An 18,405-nucleotide genomic window follows, 5' to 3' on the forward strand; every position below is an offset into this window, starting at 1 on the left:
GTCCATAAAAACATAGTTGAGTGAGTTTGGTGTGGAAGAACTTGACCAGCCTGCACAGAGCCCTGACCCCAACCCTATTGAATCTTTGAATGAATTAGAGCGGTGACTGTGAGCCAGGCTTCTCGTCCAGTATCAGTGTCTGACCTCACATATGCGCTTCTGGAAGAATGGTCATAAATTACCATTAAACATTGTGGAAAGCCTTCCCAGAAGATTTGAAGTTGTTATAACTGCAAAGAGAGGGCCAACATCATATTAAACCCTATGGATTTAGAATGGGATGTCACTGAAGTGCATATGTGTGCAAGGGCAGACAAGCATATAATTTTGGCAATGTAGTGTATTTCTTAGTAAAACATAGCCTGCTAATAGTGGAGGGATCTGGATAATGATATTACTGATTTATATTACTGTTTCCTGCCTGCTGGTGCATGGCGACCAAATGTTAGAGGATGCTTTAAAGTGTGTAAAAGTAATGACTTAATCTCTTTAACAATCCCTGGGGGAAATTTAAAGAAGCACAAAAATAGTGTGAATATAGAAAAGTGTAAGAGTAAAAAAAATATATTATTAAACTTATATTATATACTTTTTAACTGAGTATAAAAATATAAATGAAACAAAAAAGCAAACATAAACATATAGATAAAAAAAAAATACTATAATTATGCAAATGGAAAGAAGAATGTGAGTGACTGTTCTCAGAGTGTAGTTCAGCAGCCACCAGAGTGTAAAACAAGGAGGTGACAGAGCAGAATGTCTTTTGTAATGGATATAAACACAGGATATAAATGGCAGTACATTGTAAAGTTTTCCTTGTACAATATATACATTATTAATTAAATTAGGAATATTTATAATTGTAAAGTCAAAGTGGCCATGCATATTGGTTCTGATTAAAACAGATGATGTTTACCAAACTGGTTCTGTTAGTGGCTCAGGGCACCATGACATTCCAGCACAGTAAAGAAGTTGTACCGTGAGATTGGCAACTAACCCCAAGCTACTCAATAGTGCCTGAGGTGACTGCCTGATACTCTGGGTGTGTGTGTGTGTGTGTGTGCACGCATTCACTGCCACAGATGGGTTAAATGCAGAAACTAAGTTTTGTTTTACTGGTGATGATAAAATAATGACAATCAAAGCACATTTCATGTATTTACGTTTTTTGTGGAATGGTTCAAATGTTGAAAGACGGCTGATTTGATGGCATCTCCAGAAAAGCCCATTAAAGGCTTTTCAATCTGTGTGAATCAGAAGCAGAATTCATTCATAAGTAGTGTCTGCAAAGATTTGGACATGTAACTTATAGTAATATTATGCTTGATTTGTATTGAGTAGTATGTAGACCAGTGGCGATTGCTCTAAGACTGCAAGGGAGGCTCAGCTTCCCCTAAAATGTAAAAAAAAAAAAAGTGATCAAATATATACTGCTGTGTGTACATGTCATTGAATAAATATGCACTACAACGCGCTCAACTTTTGTTCAGAATCAGCTTCTGATTCACTGGTAAAGACGCGGCTTTCCTCTCAATATTTCACTTCACATTGCTTTAAACAGTGAGGACGAGTTCAACAGCGAAGCAGCGAATCGAGACGAGTCATTGGATAAATGCTGGGCTTTGTCCCGCCCATCGGACGCTCAGCGTCTCTGGGGGTCTATGGGGCAGTGGGCTGGCCCGGACGCTCAGCTTCTGCATGATGATTGGATGATCTCTCTGAGGCTGAATCCCTTTTTGATTGACAGCGAATCAGCGAATCAGCTAGTCAAGTCCCCGGAAAAGACGCCTTGTTGGTACGACAGGGTCACAGATCATTTTCTTAAAAAGGAACGGAGGGTAGAATTTACGTATAAATAAACCGACACATTTTATGATGTAGGTCGAAATTGAGCTTCCCCTCCTTAAAAGACCAGCATCCGCCACTGATGTAGACCAATAAGGCCCTCCACCTAAGTTCCGAAGGTTACTTTTTAGAAAATAATCACAATTTATTTCACAATATTTTTCACAAGGATCTCATTGAATATTTTCCTCAAATCATTCAGCCCAATTAGTTTATTTTTTTTATACAGCATAAGCAAGCATTTAAAATGTTTGTATTTTGATGTTTTTGAAAGGCTTTATATTATATTTATTCTGTATCAGTTACTATTGTACTGATTTATTGTCAATGTAAATAATTAGACTATTTGATCCTTAAAGAATCTGCATAGATATGGTCTAATTACAAAAATGCACATGCAGTCATTCAAATGACATTAAAATGACATTGCACACATTTATATCACTTATACACCTTTTCATTTCATACATTCAATATTCACTATTATTTGCAGACATTTTTAACAGCTATTTATTTTGAAGCATACAGTTCATAAGGACAAGAGCATATAGTATTAATAGTAAAGAAGTTGAGGACCACCAAAACATTTAAACAGTTACAAATTAGAAAGTCCTTGGCAATTTTCTTTTTATAGCTTTTAGAAGCATCAACCTTTCCCAAACATTCCTAAAAAGACTTGGACTAAATATTCTATGTGCAGCATGTCCACTTTAACAGGCACCATGGTCGATCCACACAGTACATGTGCAATTTTATACAAGGAAAAAACAAACAAACAAACAATAAATATAAAGTCAAAAAGAAGGCATTCTAAAATTAGGGAAAAAATACAAAAACAAAATGTAATGTTTACAAGACTGAAACTTATTTACAAATTCACTCACTCACCAAACCACAAGAGGATTGATATGATTTTTGTCGTGTTTTTTTTTTTTTCATTTAAAATAACTTTTTAAAATTTTAGTTGCAGGCTAGTAATAACTTTACATGACAAGACCATAACAATAAATCTAGTCCTGGTTTCACGATTACACAGAGTTTGAGAATTGAAAGTGAGATTCGAATGAATAAAGCACATGCCCATTTAAAATTGTATAATTTCCTTTCCTTATTGGGCATGATGATAAAAGGTCTGTTGTGTGAGGGTATTGTTTATTCTGAATATTTTTTCACTGTTTTTGCTGCACACAGTAATGGTTTATCCATACATCTTCCTGTCCAGACTTTCAGAAGACCACAGTATAGACAGGACAGACAGGAAGTACTTCAGCCTTTCCAGAATCCTTAAACTATAAGCCATTTCCAGAAAAGTTAAACCATTTTGCAAAATGCAAAAAACTAAACTCTTTTTAACTTTATTTTAACTGGCAAAATTAAAGTAATTCATTAACCAACTTGATTGTATGTTGAAAATATAGATTCATAAATTGATGCCTGCAAAACACACAAAAAATTGGGACAGGTTAATAATAAGAATACAGTTACATATGTGTAAAACAAATTACAGCATGGACCCAAATGTGACTTGTTTACTTCACTGCAATCAACAATATTAGTAACATAATAAGTTCCAAACCAGTGTGGTATTTTAACAAAATTACATAGGGTTCTGTCAATAAAACAAGTTTGTTTTTAGACTAATACTGACTATTACAGAGTAAGGCCTTACAATGGGGGAACTAGTGGTTGCAAACATTGCTAATCACAGTTCAAAGGAACTATTTAATGGGACTGAGAATATTGTGGACGAGCGCTACTGAGTGGGCTGTGTCCCAATTCCAAAATGATCCTATAATTCATTCATTATCTGTAATCACTTATCCAGTTCAGGGTCGCGGTGGGTCCAGAGCCTACCTGGAATCATTGGACGCAAGGCGGGAATACACCCTGGAGGGGGCGCCAGTCCTTCACAGGGAAACACAGACACATTCACTCACACCCACAGACACTTTGGAGTCGGCAATCCACCTACCAACGTGTGTTTTTGGACTGTGGGAGCACCCAGAGGAAACCCACACGGACACAGGGAGAACACACCAACTCCTCACAGACAGTCACCCGGAGCGGGAATCGAACCCACAACCTCCAGGTCCCTGGAGCTGTGTGACTGCGACACTACCTGCTGCGCCACCGTGCCAGGAAAATGTCAGGGGAAGTCAAGGCAGAGAAAGATGCACTTGATACAGAGAAAACAGCGCTTCACGCTCAAATTGGTGAAAGTGTAATGTTTATGAAAAATTACCAAGCAGATGAAACAATTCTGAATATTCACATTGCTAGAGAATGCAAATCTACTTTGAGACATGGATCTCCAAAGATGTCCCCTTAATCTAAGCTGAATAAAAAGCTCATTGAGTTGCAAACAGCGATGGAGACATTGTGCACAGGGAACAGTGAATTACGGGCTGCTGTAGGAAGAGCATACTGAAAATATGTTCATATCACAAGACTCTGTGACACGTGTAGCACTTATGTCATGATACCGTATTTTAAGCCAATTGGTCAGTGCAATGATTGGCTAAAAGATCCTAGTGCTTCACTAACAATCATACACAAAAGGGGAGGAAGAAAAATCATACAATATAAAAAAAGAATTTAAAAAAATTATACATTTGGGAAATCAGTTTTGTGTTTACCACCTTTGTTGATGCAAGATGGAACAGTTTGGCCCATTTGGCTTAGTTGTGTATTCACTCCACAATCTGTATACTGGGGTCTGTGCTTCTCTTAGAATCTAGAACTCTTTCATGGTTAGGTAGAGACAGATGTAGCACTATTTAATATGTGGAAGTCCACAGTTATTATTTTAATAACAGATGCCATTAAAACAAGATACTTCTGTTTCTTTGTTTATGCATTTTCAGGAAATGTAGTGAGGGAGGATTTTCTGAAGCCATGGTGGATAAAGAGATGACAGCTGAGGAGACCTTACTCCTCTCAGCAACCTGAAATCAACTGAAATACAGATGATGATGGAAGATGTAACACTCAAAGCATTAATCTCTCCTACTGTCATAATGAACTCAAATAAAAAAAACAAAATGTGCTTTCAAAAAGTTTTTTTTTTTTTAAATATACTTTTTATTTCACATTCCCAATTTACAAACTGTGGGAACTGATCTTCAAAGCTGAGGTTAGTGTCTAATGTATAATGCTGTGGTGTCTGTGGTTAGTGTTCTCTTTATAACTTCCTCAAACACTTCATTTTGGCAGATCCCTTGAATGTGATGATTGGTGAATAAGACTCCAAAAAGCCTTGATGTTTTGTTGTTATAGTTTCATTTTTTTCTCTCATTCTCTTCTTCCTTGTAGAGGAAGTGTTATGATGGTTTGCTAGTAGAGTAAGTGGGTACCAGTGTGTTTTGAGGCATGTCTCCAATGACCGGTAAGACTTCTCAAGCCAGCGAGGGAGGGGGGGACCTAAGGCAGGAGGGTGTCAACCACTGGGCACCACTCAGAAAATGTATGTTTAGTAAGCAGTTGAGATGATGCTTCAATATCAAACGCATCAAAAGGGGGGACTGTAAGAAATGACAGCATAGACCCAAACGTGACTGGTTTACCTCACTGCAATCATAATAAAAGTTCCAAACCAGTGTGACTTTCCAGAGATAGGGTGACCATTTGACTAGATTAGAATTTGAACAGGGAAAACAGAAAAGGCCAAAACAGCTCTCTCTGGGACCAGAAAACTTAGTCAATATCAAAGGAATTTTATTACTAGTTAGAACTAGAGTGATATTTGTACATGGATTGTTTTCAGACAAAACTGACATCACATCCTTCAGGAGGATATTAGGGGAAGACGGTATTTTCAATCTATAAATGCTGTGTTTTTCTACTACTCAGCTACTCTGAATCCACAGTACAATATTGAATCTTGCTACTGCTTGATGTAATAAAGTTTTTACATTTTTCATCCATTTCTGAGACGAACAGTGTGCCATAATTTCAAAATATTTCTATAAATAATAAAAGAGCAGCATACACCAAAGGATCATGATTCAACACTTTGTAAAATCGTCAATGTCATGAAAGTAATTTTGTTCAGAACAAGATTTGAATTGTCTTTGAACATCTACAATTATGATATTTATTCATCCATTCTTCTTCTGTAATAGCTTACCTGGAATCATTGGGCACAAGGCAGGAACACACCTTGGAATGGGCACCAGTCCTTCACAGGGTGACACACACACATAACTATTTACACTTTTGAGTCGCCAATCCACCTACCAACATGTGTTTTTGGACTGTGGGAGGGAGCCGGAGCACCCGGAGGAAACTCACGCAGACACAGGGAGAACACAACTCCTCACAGACAGTCACCCGGAGCGGGAATCGAACCCACAACCTCCAGGTCCCTGGAGGTCCCTGTGTGACTCAGACACTACCTGCTGCGTCCAGAATGCGTGGGGCATTGTGAAGAGAAGATTCCCATCAACAAGAAGTAGCTGAGCAGTTAATATTATATCAAGAAAAATGGGCAAAAAATCCACTTGCAAAACTGACATTTTACTGAGTGTAATTAAAAGTAAAAAGTGATGCAACACAATATTAAACGTGAATCTGTCCCAACTTTTTTTGGAGTGTGTGGCAGACATCAATTTTTATTGTTTATTTATTTATTTATATAAATACAACCAAGCCTCTGGTGTTCAGAAGGATTTAAATGAATCACCTTTAAGTGATTGGCTATTTCTCAGTTGGTGGAACTTCAACCTCTGATCCAATGGTAGTGTCTTCTGCAATGCTATCTGAACTCTCAGCTGGTTCCATTGCTTGTGGCCCACCCTCTCCCTCAATTTCAGCCTCTTCTGCAAGACTGGACTTCTCAAAGCCAGTCCCTGCTCCCTGTGCTCCATCTCCATCGTAAATAATGTCCTCAGGGTTTGGTGCAGGTGGACAGAAGTCCTCATCAGGAAGGAGTTGATGGAACACTGACTCAGCCTACACACAGACACACACAAAAAACACTATTTAAACTGTATTAACACATTTGTCAAAAAAATAAGAATGGTTAAATATCAGGTATAGTTTTCTTCTTGACATCAAGCTAAGATTTGCATCGCTGCAAATTCCTGCCCCTTTTAACCAAAACAACATTTACTGTTTGAAATAGTATTGCCTCATAACATTAATTTAACAAATTATAATTATATAAGGCTTGGTAAGGTTGGTAACATGGAATTATTTTTTATTTGGATTTATGCTCATGTTCTGTTAAGTTCATCCAAAAGCATATCTAATCCCATCTGTTGTGGTTACAAAAGCATGCAATCACTGACTGAGCATATGAAGAATATGGCATAACTCAAAGCCTTTTAGCCAGTCAACGTAACCTTAACTATAAGGTGAAACTGAAATGCCTGATCACTAACTTGGTTATTAAATATGAAATTCAATATTTTATTATCTTCTTAGCTGAGATGGTCTCCTCTTGGGCATACCAGTTTAATGGAGCAGTCATTGCCAAGGCTGGCATCAGGTCCAGTGCAGACATAAACGTTGCTAGGAAGACTATAGCAGCTGCTGTCGAATCCGGATGTGTCTCGCATGTTGAAGTACATGACCCAAAACGCCAAAGGCTTCTCACTCTCCTCAGAACCTGGACACAATATGGCCATTATTCATAGTGTACTGCACTAAAGAATATGAGACTACTCTGGGGGCAGCCATGACCTGGTGGTTAGGAAACTGGGCTTGTAACATGAAGGTTGCTGGTTCGATCCCCAGAGTTTTGGAACTTATATTCTAGATCTAGCATGCTCTCAAATAAAGCAGCTATGAAAAATGATTTTTGATGGAATAAGCTTCCAAAGTTTCAAAGTACAGCTGACCCTTGACTGTTGAGATAATCACCCACTGGTGCTTTACTTAACATGCAACAAATCATAAACAAGTGGGGAAATTACACCTTATTAATTCATTGTAAACTTGTTTTCTCCTGGAAGGGGTCACACACTGCCTGACTCCTCTTGAGGAAAAGGCCATTTGAAGGCACTACTCACAATGTTGTCATTTAGTGGTAGGTAGCAAAACATGTTCTTCCTAAATCATGCTGTATTTCTAAAGAAATAGCATGACTTTAAGAACCCTTTCACTGCATTTCTGATGATACTGTAGGGAGGAGTAACTATATGGTCAAACATAAGAAGAGTTTGTGTGTGTGTGTGGGTGTATGTGTCTTGTTGAAAGTGTAAACTGTCTGTCAGTATCATTACCCTTTAAATACACAAGCACCCAAGTAGGGGGAAAAAAAGGCTAGAAAAAGTGGAGGGGGAAAAGGTGTCAGTCTGAAATGTCAGCATGGTCATTACCAAAATGTCACACAATTATGACGCTTTTTCCTGCCCAAAGTGTCCCAGTGATTTGCTTAATTTGGAAAGGCAAGGGGTGTGTGGCAACATCAATGTTTAACGTCACTTCAAAAAGACACCCCTATCCCTTAAAAAAATAAAAAATAAAAAAAATAAAAAAAATAACACAATAGCAAAGCAGTGGCATCCAACACAACTTGCATGACCTCCTCTCCTGTACCCTTTTACAAAAAGGGTCAGAACTTTATAACACATTTAACTTGGAACAATCTCTGATTTATGGCTGTGAATGAACGCTGAACGTGTTACATACACATACACATGTGAAAAATGTCAGATTAGCATACACCATAGCTCCCAGTGGGGAAAACACATGCCTGCAGACTTCACACGTCCCAAATCACAGCCACCTTTAATATACATTGGCACCCTGCCTGAACAATAAAAAAAAGTCATACTCACAAACAAATCATGTGAACTGAAATTCAAAAAAGAAAAGTACATCTCATACAAGACATCTCATGGCAATAACTATGTTCATCAGTGAATAAAAGAACAGTTAGACACTTGAGCTTCAGAGATTTGAAATTACTGCTGTGATGTCCACTAAGCTGGCCAAACTGGCATTTACAGGTTTCAAATATTCAGTGGAATAACCAAACTCGAAAACAAAATTGAAACCAATAATATTTACATTACATATTTAACCATACTTTTAAGCACACTGAAATCTGTTCAATAATACGTCCAGTAGGTGGCAAGAGTGTACAAAAGAGTGTACATACAAAAGCCCTCCACTCTGATAATAGAGGTGATTGTATCTCATTCATTCATTCATTCATTATCTGTAACCACTTATCCAATTCAGGGTCGCGGTGGGTCCAGAGCCTACCTGGAATCATTGGGCGCAAGGCAGGAATACACCCTGGAGGGGGCGCCAGTCACATTCACACCTACAGACACTTTTTTGAGTCACCAATCCACCTACTAACGTGTGTTTTTGGACTGTGGGAGGAAACCCACGCGGACACGGGGAGAACACACCAATTCCTCACAGTCACCCGGAGCGGGAATCGAACCCACAACCTCCAGGAGCTGTGTGACTGCGACACTACCTGCTGCGCCACCGTGCCGCCCTGTGATTGTATCTCTCTCCTTCAAATACATTTTTAAGTCACGCAGGTCCTAAAGTCTAAAGAAGAGAAACACAGACACCAAGGTTTAAGTAATATACCTTAATTTATTTTATGGAGACAAGCCTAATTAATTTGTTTGGTTCACTGCTTTTTTCATGGAAAGATGCAGTGAGTGCGACCCTTAAGCCAAGATAAGTGTAGCACAAAAGTAGTAGACCATCTTGAAAGTAATGCAGGAGGTACACTGCTCCGTTAAGGGTCACTGACTGTGCACCCACAGGCTTTACACAGAATTACTGAATCTGTCTGAGGAAAGAAAAAAAAAAGGCATTTGTGATGTCAGCTACTGATTTTTGGATGAGAAGTCCTGGTTATCAGTGCTCCAATGCATCCCAAAAGTGTACAGTGGGCTTGAGGTCAGGGCTCTTTGTACATTCTTATTTTTATGCTCACATGTTTCACATATTCATTTGCAAGTGAGATATTCAGCGTTTATCCAATTCAGGGTCATGGTGTGTCCAGAGCCTAGCAAAAATCACTATGTGCAAGGCAGGAACACACCCTGGAGGGGTTACCAGTCCTTGACAGGGTGACCCAAGTGAGATATTATACAGATTATTTAAATGCATATATTATAACATGTCCCATAAGTTAACACAGTTCCTTGGGGTTAAAATTAAATGTCTCACAAGTGATTTGGTCAAAATACCACAAGGATCAAACAACACATCATTCTCATCCTGTCTAAACCTTTTCCCTCTTTCAAAACGGACAGTTTTAGTGATTTGCCTTAATATAATTTCCTTAAACCAATTTCAGAGCTGCTCTTGGTTCTTTCTTCTCTGTTCTCGTTTGTAATCAATACTCTTATTCCTTCACACATTTTTTCATTGTTTCACAAGACCTGTGAAGATTCCATTAACAGCATCAAATATCCATCCATCCATCCATTATCTGTAACCGCTTATCCAGATCAGGGTCATGGTCGGTCCAGAGCCTACCTGGAATCATTAGGCGTAAGGCAGGAATACACCCTGGAGGGGGCGCCAGTCCCTCACAGGGGAACACAGACACACACACACTCACACCTACGGACACTTTTGAGTCGCCAATCCACCTACCAACATGTTTTTGGACCGTGGGAGGAAACCGGAACACCCGGAGGAAACCCACGCAGACACAGGGAGAACACACAAACTCCTCACAGACAGTCACCTGGAGCGGGAATCGAACCCACAACCTCCAGGTCCCTGGAGCTGTGTGACTGCGACACTACCTGCTGTGTATAACCATAAATCTGGGTAATAATAAGGGTTGCATCTCTATCCTGGTGCTCCTTGACCTTAGCGCAGCATTTGATACCATAGATCATGTTACTTGACAGGCTGGAAAATCTAGTAGGAATAAAAGGATCTACCATCTCTTGGTTCAGATCCTATTTGTCTGAGCATTATCAATTTGTTTATCTGAATAATAAATACTCACATCATACTTAAGTTAAAAATTGACAGTATAACCTATACCTTATCATCCATCACGTACATTTTGATTGTAGGATGCCTGCATTAAGATAAAACAATGCAAGAGGAAGATCCTTTTCTCACAAAGCTCCTCAATTCTGGAATCGTCTTCCTATTACTGTTAGGGGTTCAGACACACTACCTTTTCACACAGGTGTTTGGTTAATCTTTCTCTACTGGTGTTACAGCTGGTTTTACATATTATCACTACTTTGTACTAACCTTATCTTACTACCATGATTACAGCATTTTTGAAGTTGGCTTTCTAGTAACCACCAACTAGACTTTTTTCATTTTTTCTGTCCGTTGCTGGGTTCTCTTACCTCACCCGTGTATGCTTTTTTTAGCAGGGAAACTTTGCCCCTGCTTTACCATGAACCTACTTATCTCTTTATTTTCCTTCCTTGTCTGGTTTTCGTTCTCCTGTCTTCTCTCATGTTTCAAGATACCTTGTTCCTGCAGCTCTCCTATAACCTGTTATATATAACATGCAGCCAATCTTGCCCTCACTGCAAAACTGTGTTCCCCCTGAGGAAATGATAAAATCTTCATTTTCAGGTGAACCAAGCTTTTAAATGTTAAAAATAATACTGGAAATAATCTATCAATTGATTTTGTGACCATTGCTATTGTGATGAAGCCTATTAATCTATATTCAGAGCTTTTATAATTGGGTTAAAAGTGTCTCTTTAGCACATTGTTATGTATTATGTGTATTATATTAAGTGTATCAAACCCAATTGATGTAAATGTACTTAATGTACATTTTATTTATTGAGAAATGTATTTTGTAGAATGATGCGTCTTAACTTTTATAATTACCTGTTTATGTGGACCAAATAACTTATTCTTAGAATATGAACCATGCTTATTGCTAAAAAAAAATACAACAGCAATATATAGATTTTTTTTGCATGTGAAAGCATGACTCGAAATCATGCATATTTGACTTGACTTTACAGGTGCTGGTCATAAAATTGGAATATCATGAAAAGGTTGATTTATTTCAGTAATTTCATTCAAAAGTGAAACTTGTAAATTATACTCATTCATTACACAGACTAATATATTTCAAGTGTTTATTTCTTTTAATTTGATGATTATAACTGACAACTAATGAAAACCCCAAATTCAGTATCTCAGAAAATTTGAATATTATTTAAGACCAATGCAAAAAAAAAAAAAGGATTTTTAGAAATGCAGGCCAACTGAAAATTAGGAACATGAAAAGTATGAGCATGTACATCACTCAATACTTAGTTAGGGCTTTTGCCTGAATTACTGCAGCAATGCTGCGTGGCATGGAGTCAATCAGTCTGTGGCACTGCTCAGGTTTTATGAGAGCCCAGGTTGCTCTGATAGTGGCCTTCAGCTGTTCTGCACTGTTGGGTCTGGTGTATTGCATCTTCCTCTTCACAATACCCCCTAGATTTTCTATGGGGTTAAGGTCAGCTGAGTTTGGTGGGCAATTAAGAACATGGATACCATGCTCATTAAACCAGGTACTGGTAGCTTTGGCACTGTGTGCAGGTGCCAAGTCCTGATGAAAATGAAATCTGCATCTCCATAACGTTGGTCAGCAGCAGGAAGCAGGAAGTGATCTAAAACTCCCTGGTAGACGGCTGCGTTGACCTTGGACCTCAGAAAACACAGTGGACCAACACCAGCAGATGACATGGTACCCCAAATCTTCACTGACTGTGGAAACTTTACACTGGACCTCGAGCAACGTGGATTCTGTCCCTCTCCTCTCTTCCTCCAGACTCTGGGACCTTGATTTCCAAAGGAAATGCAAGATTTACTTTCATCAGAGAACATAACTTTGGACCACTCAGCCGCAGTCCAGTCCTTTTTGGAAGTGAGATGTTTCTGACACTGTCTCTTGTTCAAGAGTGGCTTGACACAAGGAATGCGACGCTGTAACCCATGTCTTGCATACGTCTGTGCACGGTGGTTCTTGGAGCACTGACTCTAGCTGCAGTCCAGTCTTTGTGAATCTTCCCCACATTTTTGAATGTGTTTAGTTTCACAATCGTCTCCAGGGTGCGGTTATCCCTATTGCTTGTACACTTTTTTCTAACAAAATCTTTTCCTTCCCTTTGCCTCTCTATTAATGTGCTTGGACACAGAGCTCTGTGAACAGCCAGCCTCTTTAGCAATGACCTTTTGTGTCTTGCCCTACTTGTGTAAGGTGTTAATGTTGTCTTTTGGAAAACTTTCAAGTCAGCAGTCTTCCCCATGATTGTGGAGCCTAAAGAACTATAAACTGAGAGACCATTTAAAGGCCTTTGCTGGTGTTTTGAGTTAATTAGCTGATTAGAGTTTGGCACCAGGTTTCTTCAATATTGAACCTTTTCACAATATTCAAATTTTCTGAGATACTGAATTTAGGGTTTTCATTGGTTGTCAGTTATAATCATCAAATTAAAAGAAACAAACACTTGAAATATATCAGTCTGTGTGTAATGAATGAGTATACTATACAAGTTTTTGAATGGAATTACTGAAATAAATTTTTTAATTTTTAATGATATTCTAATTTTAAGACCAGCACCTGTAAGTGCTCAAGAGCTCAGTATATGAGCCAACTGCAAACTTCTTTATTCTTTATACACATGTGTGTACATGTACATACACACACACACACACACAAAATGAATGAGGGTCTTCCAACCAGGTGACTTTGTCTCTTTGACCTGTTCTGGCCCGCTGCTCCCCTTATCTAGTGATTCATCCTCAAGACCTCTGCCAGTATTTGTTCTGACATTTTAATTAAAATACTACTAGCTCATTCCTGTGATAAAAAGGCTGTGTCGGGCGAAGCCCCACTACACACCCCGTTAAACTGGATACACAATTGAGCACACCTTAGACACACACATACACCTACACCAACAAAAATAGTTTTATTTTCTGGCCGTCTAAATTACTTCAGTGAGAGAATAAAAACAAAAATGCCATAGATTGAGAAATTGAAAACAATTAAAACAGTAGAAGAAAACAAGGGAGGAGAGAGATATATATAGAGTGCAGGTGATGGTTTAAGAAGGAAAAGCATAAGATAGAGATGAAAGATCAAACAGATGATGATGATGCAGAGGAAATAATCAGTGTGTGGCAGAGAGTAAGAAGGTATGCAGGCAAGTCTCAATCTGACTCTGCTTTAATGACCTTGTCTCACTGCCAAGGAAATGGAGCAATAAAACAAAACAATGACCACCATCAACCCCTTCATCGTGAGACATCTGTGGTCAGTCAGGATGGAGTTGTCATTTCAACGTCAGGATTTCTTAGACAACTTTTTAACTCTGAACTGTTTTTTTATTTTATCATTTTAAATTTAAAATACATTCTAAGCTGCATTCAAAAAATGTCAAGTATATAATGCATTCTTATGCCACTTTACAGGTCAGGGAGAAAAAAAAACAACATGGTATTTTCTATGACAACTCTATGACTATGGTCCTTTCTTTCAAATACATATACAATACAAAAACAATCATTTTAACTGGAAATGTTCTTTGATTTTCCTGATCACTTTGTGGGGGTGGGGGGCGTTTATGAAAAAATATTATCAGAAATGAGCAAATAAGGTAAACGCAATGGATTGAATAAACCAAAGCTGTTTGTATATTCACAATGAATTATCTGATTGATGCATGCCTTTCCAACCATGATTGTTTAAAAACACTTTAGAAACCTTGCAGGAAAAAAAATGAATCAAGTTAAAATTAATAGTACCTTAATTCAGGGGAACATTAATTAAGTGTGCAAGCTGTATTTTTCTCTATTCTAATCAAAATTATTTAAAAAATTACATTAAATGTTTGGGCTGTTTATATGCTGTAAAAATATGAATAAACAAAATTATATATTGATCAACCCCATTCCCTACTAGTCAATTGTAATGCTAGGTCATATGTGAGGTCGTGCTCCACTTTACAGTCAAGGAGCCAGGCAGAGCCTGACAGAATGTAATGGGAATCAATGGGATGAGTGGCTGGCCCTAGCCTGCCATACCACCTTCAATATCCATCACCATTATTGCCGATAATGTCTCAGCGCAAGCCCCTTGGTGAATGTCACGACAAAGTGAGATCTTTCTTCTTTAAAGAGAAGAAATGGATGATCTCTTTGCACCACGGATAGCAAGCAGGGATAAAGACTTTTGGTAAGACACACAGCATGGACGCATTTGTGTCCTAGGTAAGGGGCAGTAGTTGCTGTTCAATATTGCTGAGATGGATAGAAAGGGGCAGGGTGGATTTAGATGACAAAGAATGTTAAAAAACAACGGCATTATGACCTCACCTTCTGCAGGTCCTTCTCCAGGGCTGCTAGGAACATGGAACAGCTTGGAAATAACTGGGGCTAGGTCTTCATAGGCTGAGCCTGAGGACATACAGGTCAGGTGGACCAAGTCTGTAGAAGGACGAGAATTTTAGGTAAAGTAATTTGGACAGAGTAATAATATATTTGACAAAAAAAGGAAAATTACATTCCTGGTTGCAACTTGTCTGTTTACAGGTTTATAGCCAAAATAACTAAAGCAACAAAAAGTGAAATGTTTTGTGGTATTCCACATGTGCCAATCCTTCAGCCATTCTTATTTTTATTGAACATTCTGCCATTTGACCACATTATTAGTGAGCCTGGAGCCAATTTCCATAGTTACACAAACAGGAGTGCCACTAAAGGCAAAGTACAAAAGCGTGTGGGTGTTCTCATCTGTGAAGGCACTGTTAATGCTAAACATTATTTACAGGTTTGGGAGCAACATGCTGCCATTCATACCTTGTGTTTTTCAATGAAAACTTTGCTTACTTTAATAAGACAATGCCAATTCTGATTCTGAATGGATTACAGAAGCACTGTCCGATAGAAAAAGACGTTAAGCTGGTTCAGTCCCCAATAATTTTGAAAAAAACAATATAACAGAAACCTGAAGTGTTGAGCAGCTGAAATCCTCAAAAAAGAATGGGAAGCATTTCAATACTTACATGTACATAGGTATGTGTGTGTATTTCTGTAAAAGTTACAACTAAATAAATAAAAACAGAAGGGCACAGCTATAGAAATAAATATTCAAACTGACCTCTGTTCCAAAAAATATTTTAAAATGTCAATTTTGTTGCTTTACTTCATCCTTAACTGGGAATATATCATTGTAGTATCTTAAGGGCAAAGTACAGCTCGTTTGGCGGTTATATTAAAAAAAAAAAAATAAATAAATGTCACCATCTTCTCAGAACGTGTGACTGTCACGCTCATCATCATCCCAGTGATTGTGAATGATGTGTTAATGTAGAAGTATATTACTTAAAGGAAGACTGACTCCTATCCATCTATCTTTAAGTAGCTGTGAATTGGGGAGTGGAGGGGTCAGGTTCTAGGTCTGCTTCAAAACTCAGTCATCCTCCCTTTTCATCCTCAAGTCAATTCCCAGTGAGAGGAAGTGAAGTTCCGCTGATTGAGCTTCTCATTCCCCCATCAAGACAAAGCCAGCCGCTGGGGCTAGTGCCAAGACTGACAATCCATCTCCACCCGACCCACCTCTCCTCTACCAGTGTGATTGATAGCTAAATAATGTCAGTGTAACAAAAAGAATAACTTCCATAAATAACAATGGAGTTAATGACAGAGTCGTCAGTAAGGTGGGCAGGGGAGATGCACAAAATGACAGGAGCAGTGGCAGGTTTGGTGCCTGTGAAAGAAAATATTTTTGCTCTTTCAATTCATTAGGGGCTAAAGTTCACCACAGTTTCTTATTTGATTCTGATCGATACTCTTTACTTCACATATGAAGTCTACCTAAACAAGGTAAGACTGTGCACTAAATTATTAGCTTTCCAAAGTCAATAACTATCAAACTACAGCTAAATTGAATGCCTGAAGTATGAAGCCGCAATTTACTTTACGTAACCTTATACAAATAAAGTCTTACATTTCTCTGTAATGCTAATCCAAGTGCATTTTTGTATGAAGAATGTCTAAAAACGATACTGACTCAAATCTGGTGGAGTAACCATTGAGAATGTGTTGTATTGGACCAACTCTGAAAAGAGCAAAGCAGTTTAGTGATGAACCCCACCCACACACAGACAATGACTGAAGTGATTTATAGATAAAGCAACTACAATATGCCCTGCATTATATATTAAAAACACAAGGTGAATCAGTTACATTATATGATAACTATCTTGCATTATTTTAACTAGTTAGCAAAAGTCTGCATTATTCTGTATATAAAAGAATGTACTAAAATTACATTATATAAATTCTTTGATTTACAAATCACATTTACTCACTGCTGCTAGTTTCGGAAATATGAGTTAAAGTTACCACTATTCATTAACCTACTGCTGTAAAACCATAATTTTGGTTTTGTCCACCCCAGTGTCATCTCACATTATGGAATAATTGACTAATCAGATGAACGATACAGGAATAAATAAGACAGGAAAACATGGAAAGAAGAGGAGAAATGGCACGGTTTGGAGGATTTGGAACTTTTAGCACTGTCTGGAGCTATTTTATATGCTTCTCAACTCTTCTGTGTATGTACACATTTTTTTAACCCATTTAACGTACACCTAAACAAGGATTTGGTTGAACTTGGGAGTCAAGTGTTTAAAAGGCTTTAAACTTTCTAACAAGCTGTTAATGCTGAACAAATGCATTTTTTTAAAGGCTTCCGTTTCTCTTCTATGGTGCTCCTCAGGACACCTCTCTTCATACATGCAGACTTGTTTTTATTATAAAAACATAAAATTGACTGAAGTAACGTTCTCAGCCTCTCTCTATCTATCTCCCCTTAAGTCCCTTTCACACATGTACTGTATATGAAATCAGCTTCAAACACACACACACACACACACACACACACACACACACACACACACACACACACACACACAAGAATTTTGCTTAAACTTTATTAAAAAGAGACTGCCCAGTCTCTGATATAATATTATGTTGGCTAGGTATGTATAAGTATATTGACAGAAATCACACCTCTCCAAAGTTAGAATGTTTTGGGTTCATAATGATGATTTAATTTTATCTAAAGAACCTATAATGATTTTATTGTTGTTTATTTCTTAAAAAGACAAAGAAATCATGCTACAGTGTTGCTTTACATTGCATTACAAGCTGTTCTAATATACTGCAGGCTAGATTCTGCAATATGTCCCCCTTCAATTTCTGATTCAGCATTTTCCTTTGAATTTGGCAACACAATGATTCCCAGTTGGATCGGTTTCAACTCGTAACGAAGTCAATAATGAGAAACTGATTATCAAGAGACATATGTGCAGCCTTACTTTCTTACCATACAAGCATTAATTTTAAATGTGAGTGAAATCAGAATACAAACATAATCTGGTATTTAACCTTGTGTTCATTTGATGGTTTATGACTGTGGAAGGAGATGTGAGAAACACTTCTTTTTCAAATATTGTGTATTAGAAATAGCTGCGAAGAACTTGGTTAGGATTAGGTAACAATCCTTGAGCTATTGCTAAAAACAACATCAGCAATAAAAACACCACATTTAATCCATCTGTAACAGTTAACACACACACA

General features: G+C 38.0%; 1 protein-coding gene across 1 annotated transcript in view; it reads right to left on the reverse strand.

The window, feature by feature from the left end:
* Positions 1-2,075: 2,075 nt before the first annotated feature.
* The window catches only part of chm (CHM Rab escort protein), a 56,915-nt gene continuing 40,585 nt past the window's right edge, over positions 2,076-18,405 (reverse strand). The window contains exons 13-15 of the mRNA XM_066645882.1: positions 15,133-15,243; positions 7,296-7,453; positions 2,076-6,795 (exon numbers count right to left, since the gene is read on the reverse strand). Of these exons, the coding sequence (XP_066501979.1) occupies positions 6,541-6,795; positions 7,296-7,453; positions 15,133-15,243 (524 nt within the window). The 3' untranslated portion in view covers positions 2,076-6,540. The remainder of the gene's footprint in view (positions 6,796-7,295; positions 7,454-15,132; positions 15,244-18,405) is intronic.

This window comes from Hoplias malabaricus, chromosome 15 (genome assembly GCF_029633855.1).
Source record: "Hoplias malabaricus isolate fHopMal1 chromosome 15, fHopMal1.hap1, whole genome shotgun sequence".
Taxonomy (NCBI): domain Eukaryota; kingdom Metazoa; phylum Chordata; class Actinopteri; order Characiformes; family Erythrinidae; genus Hoplias; species Hoplias malabaricus.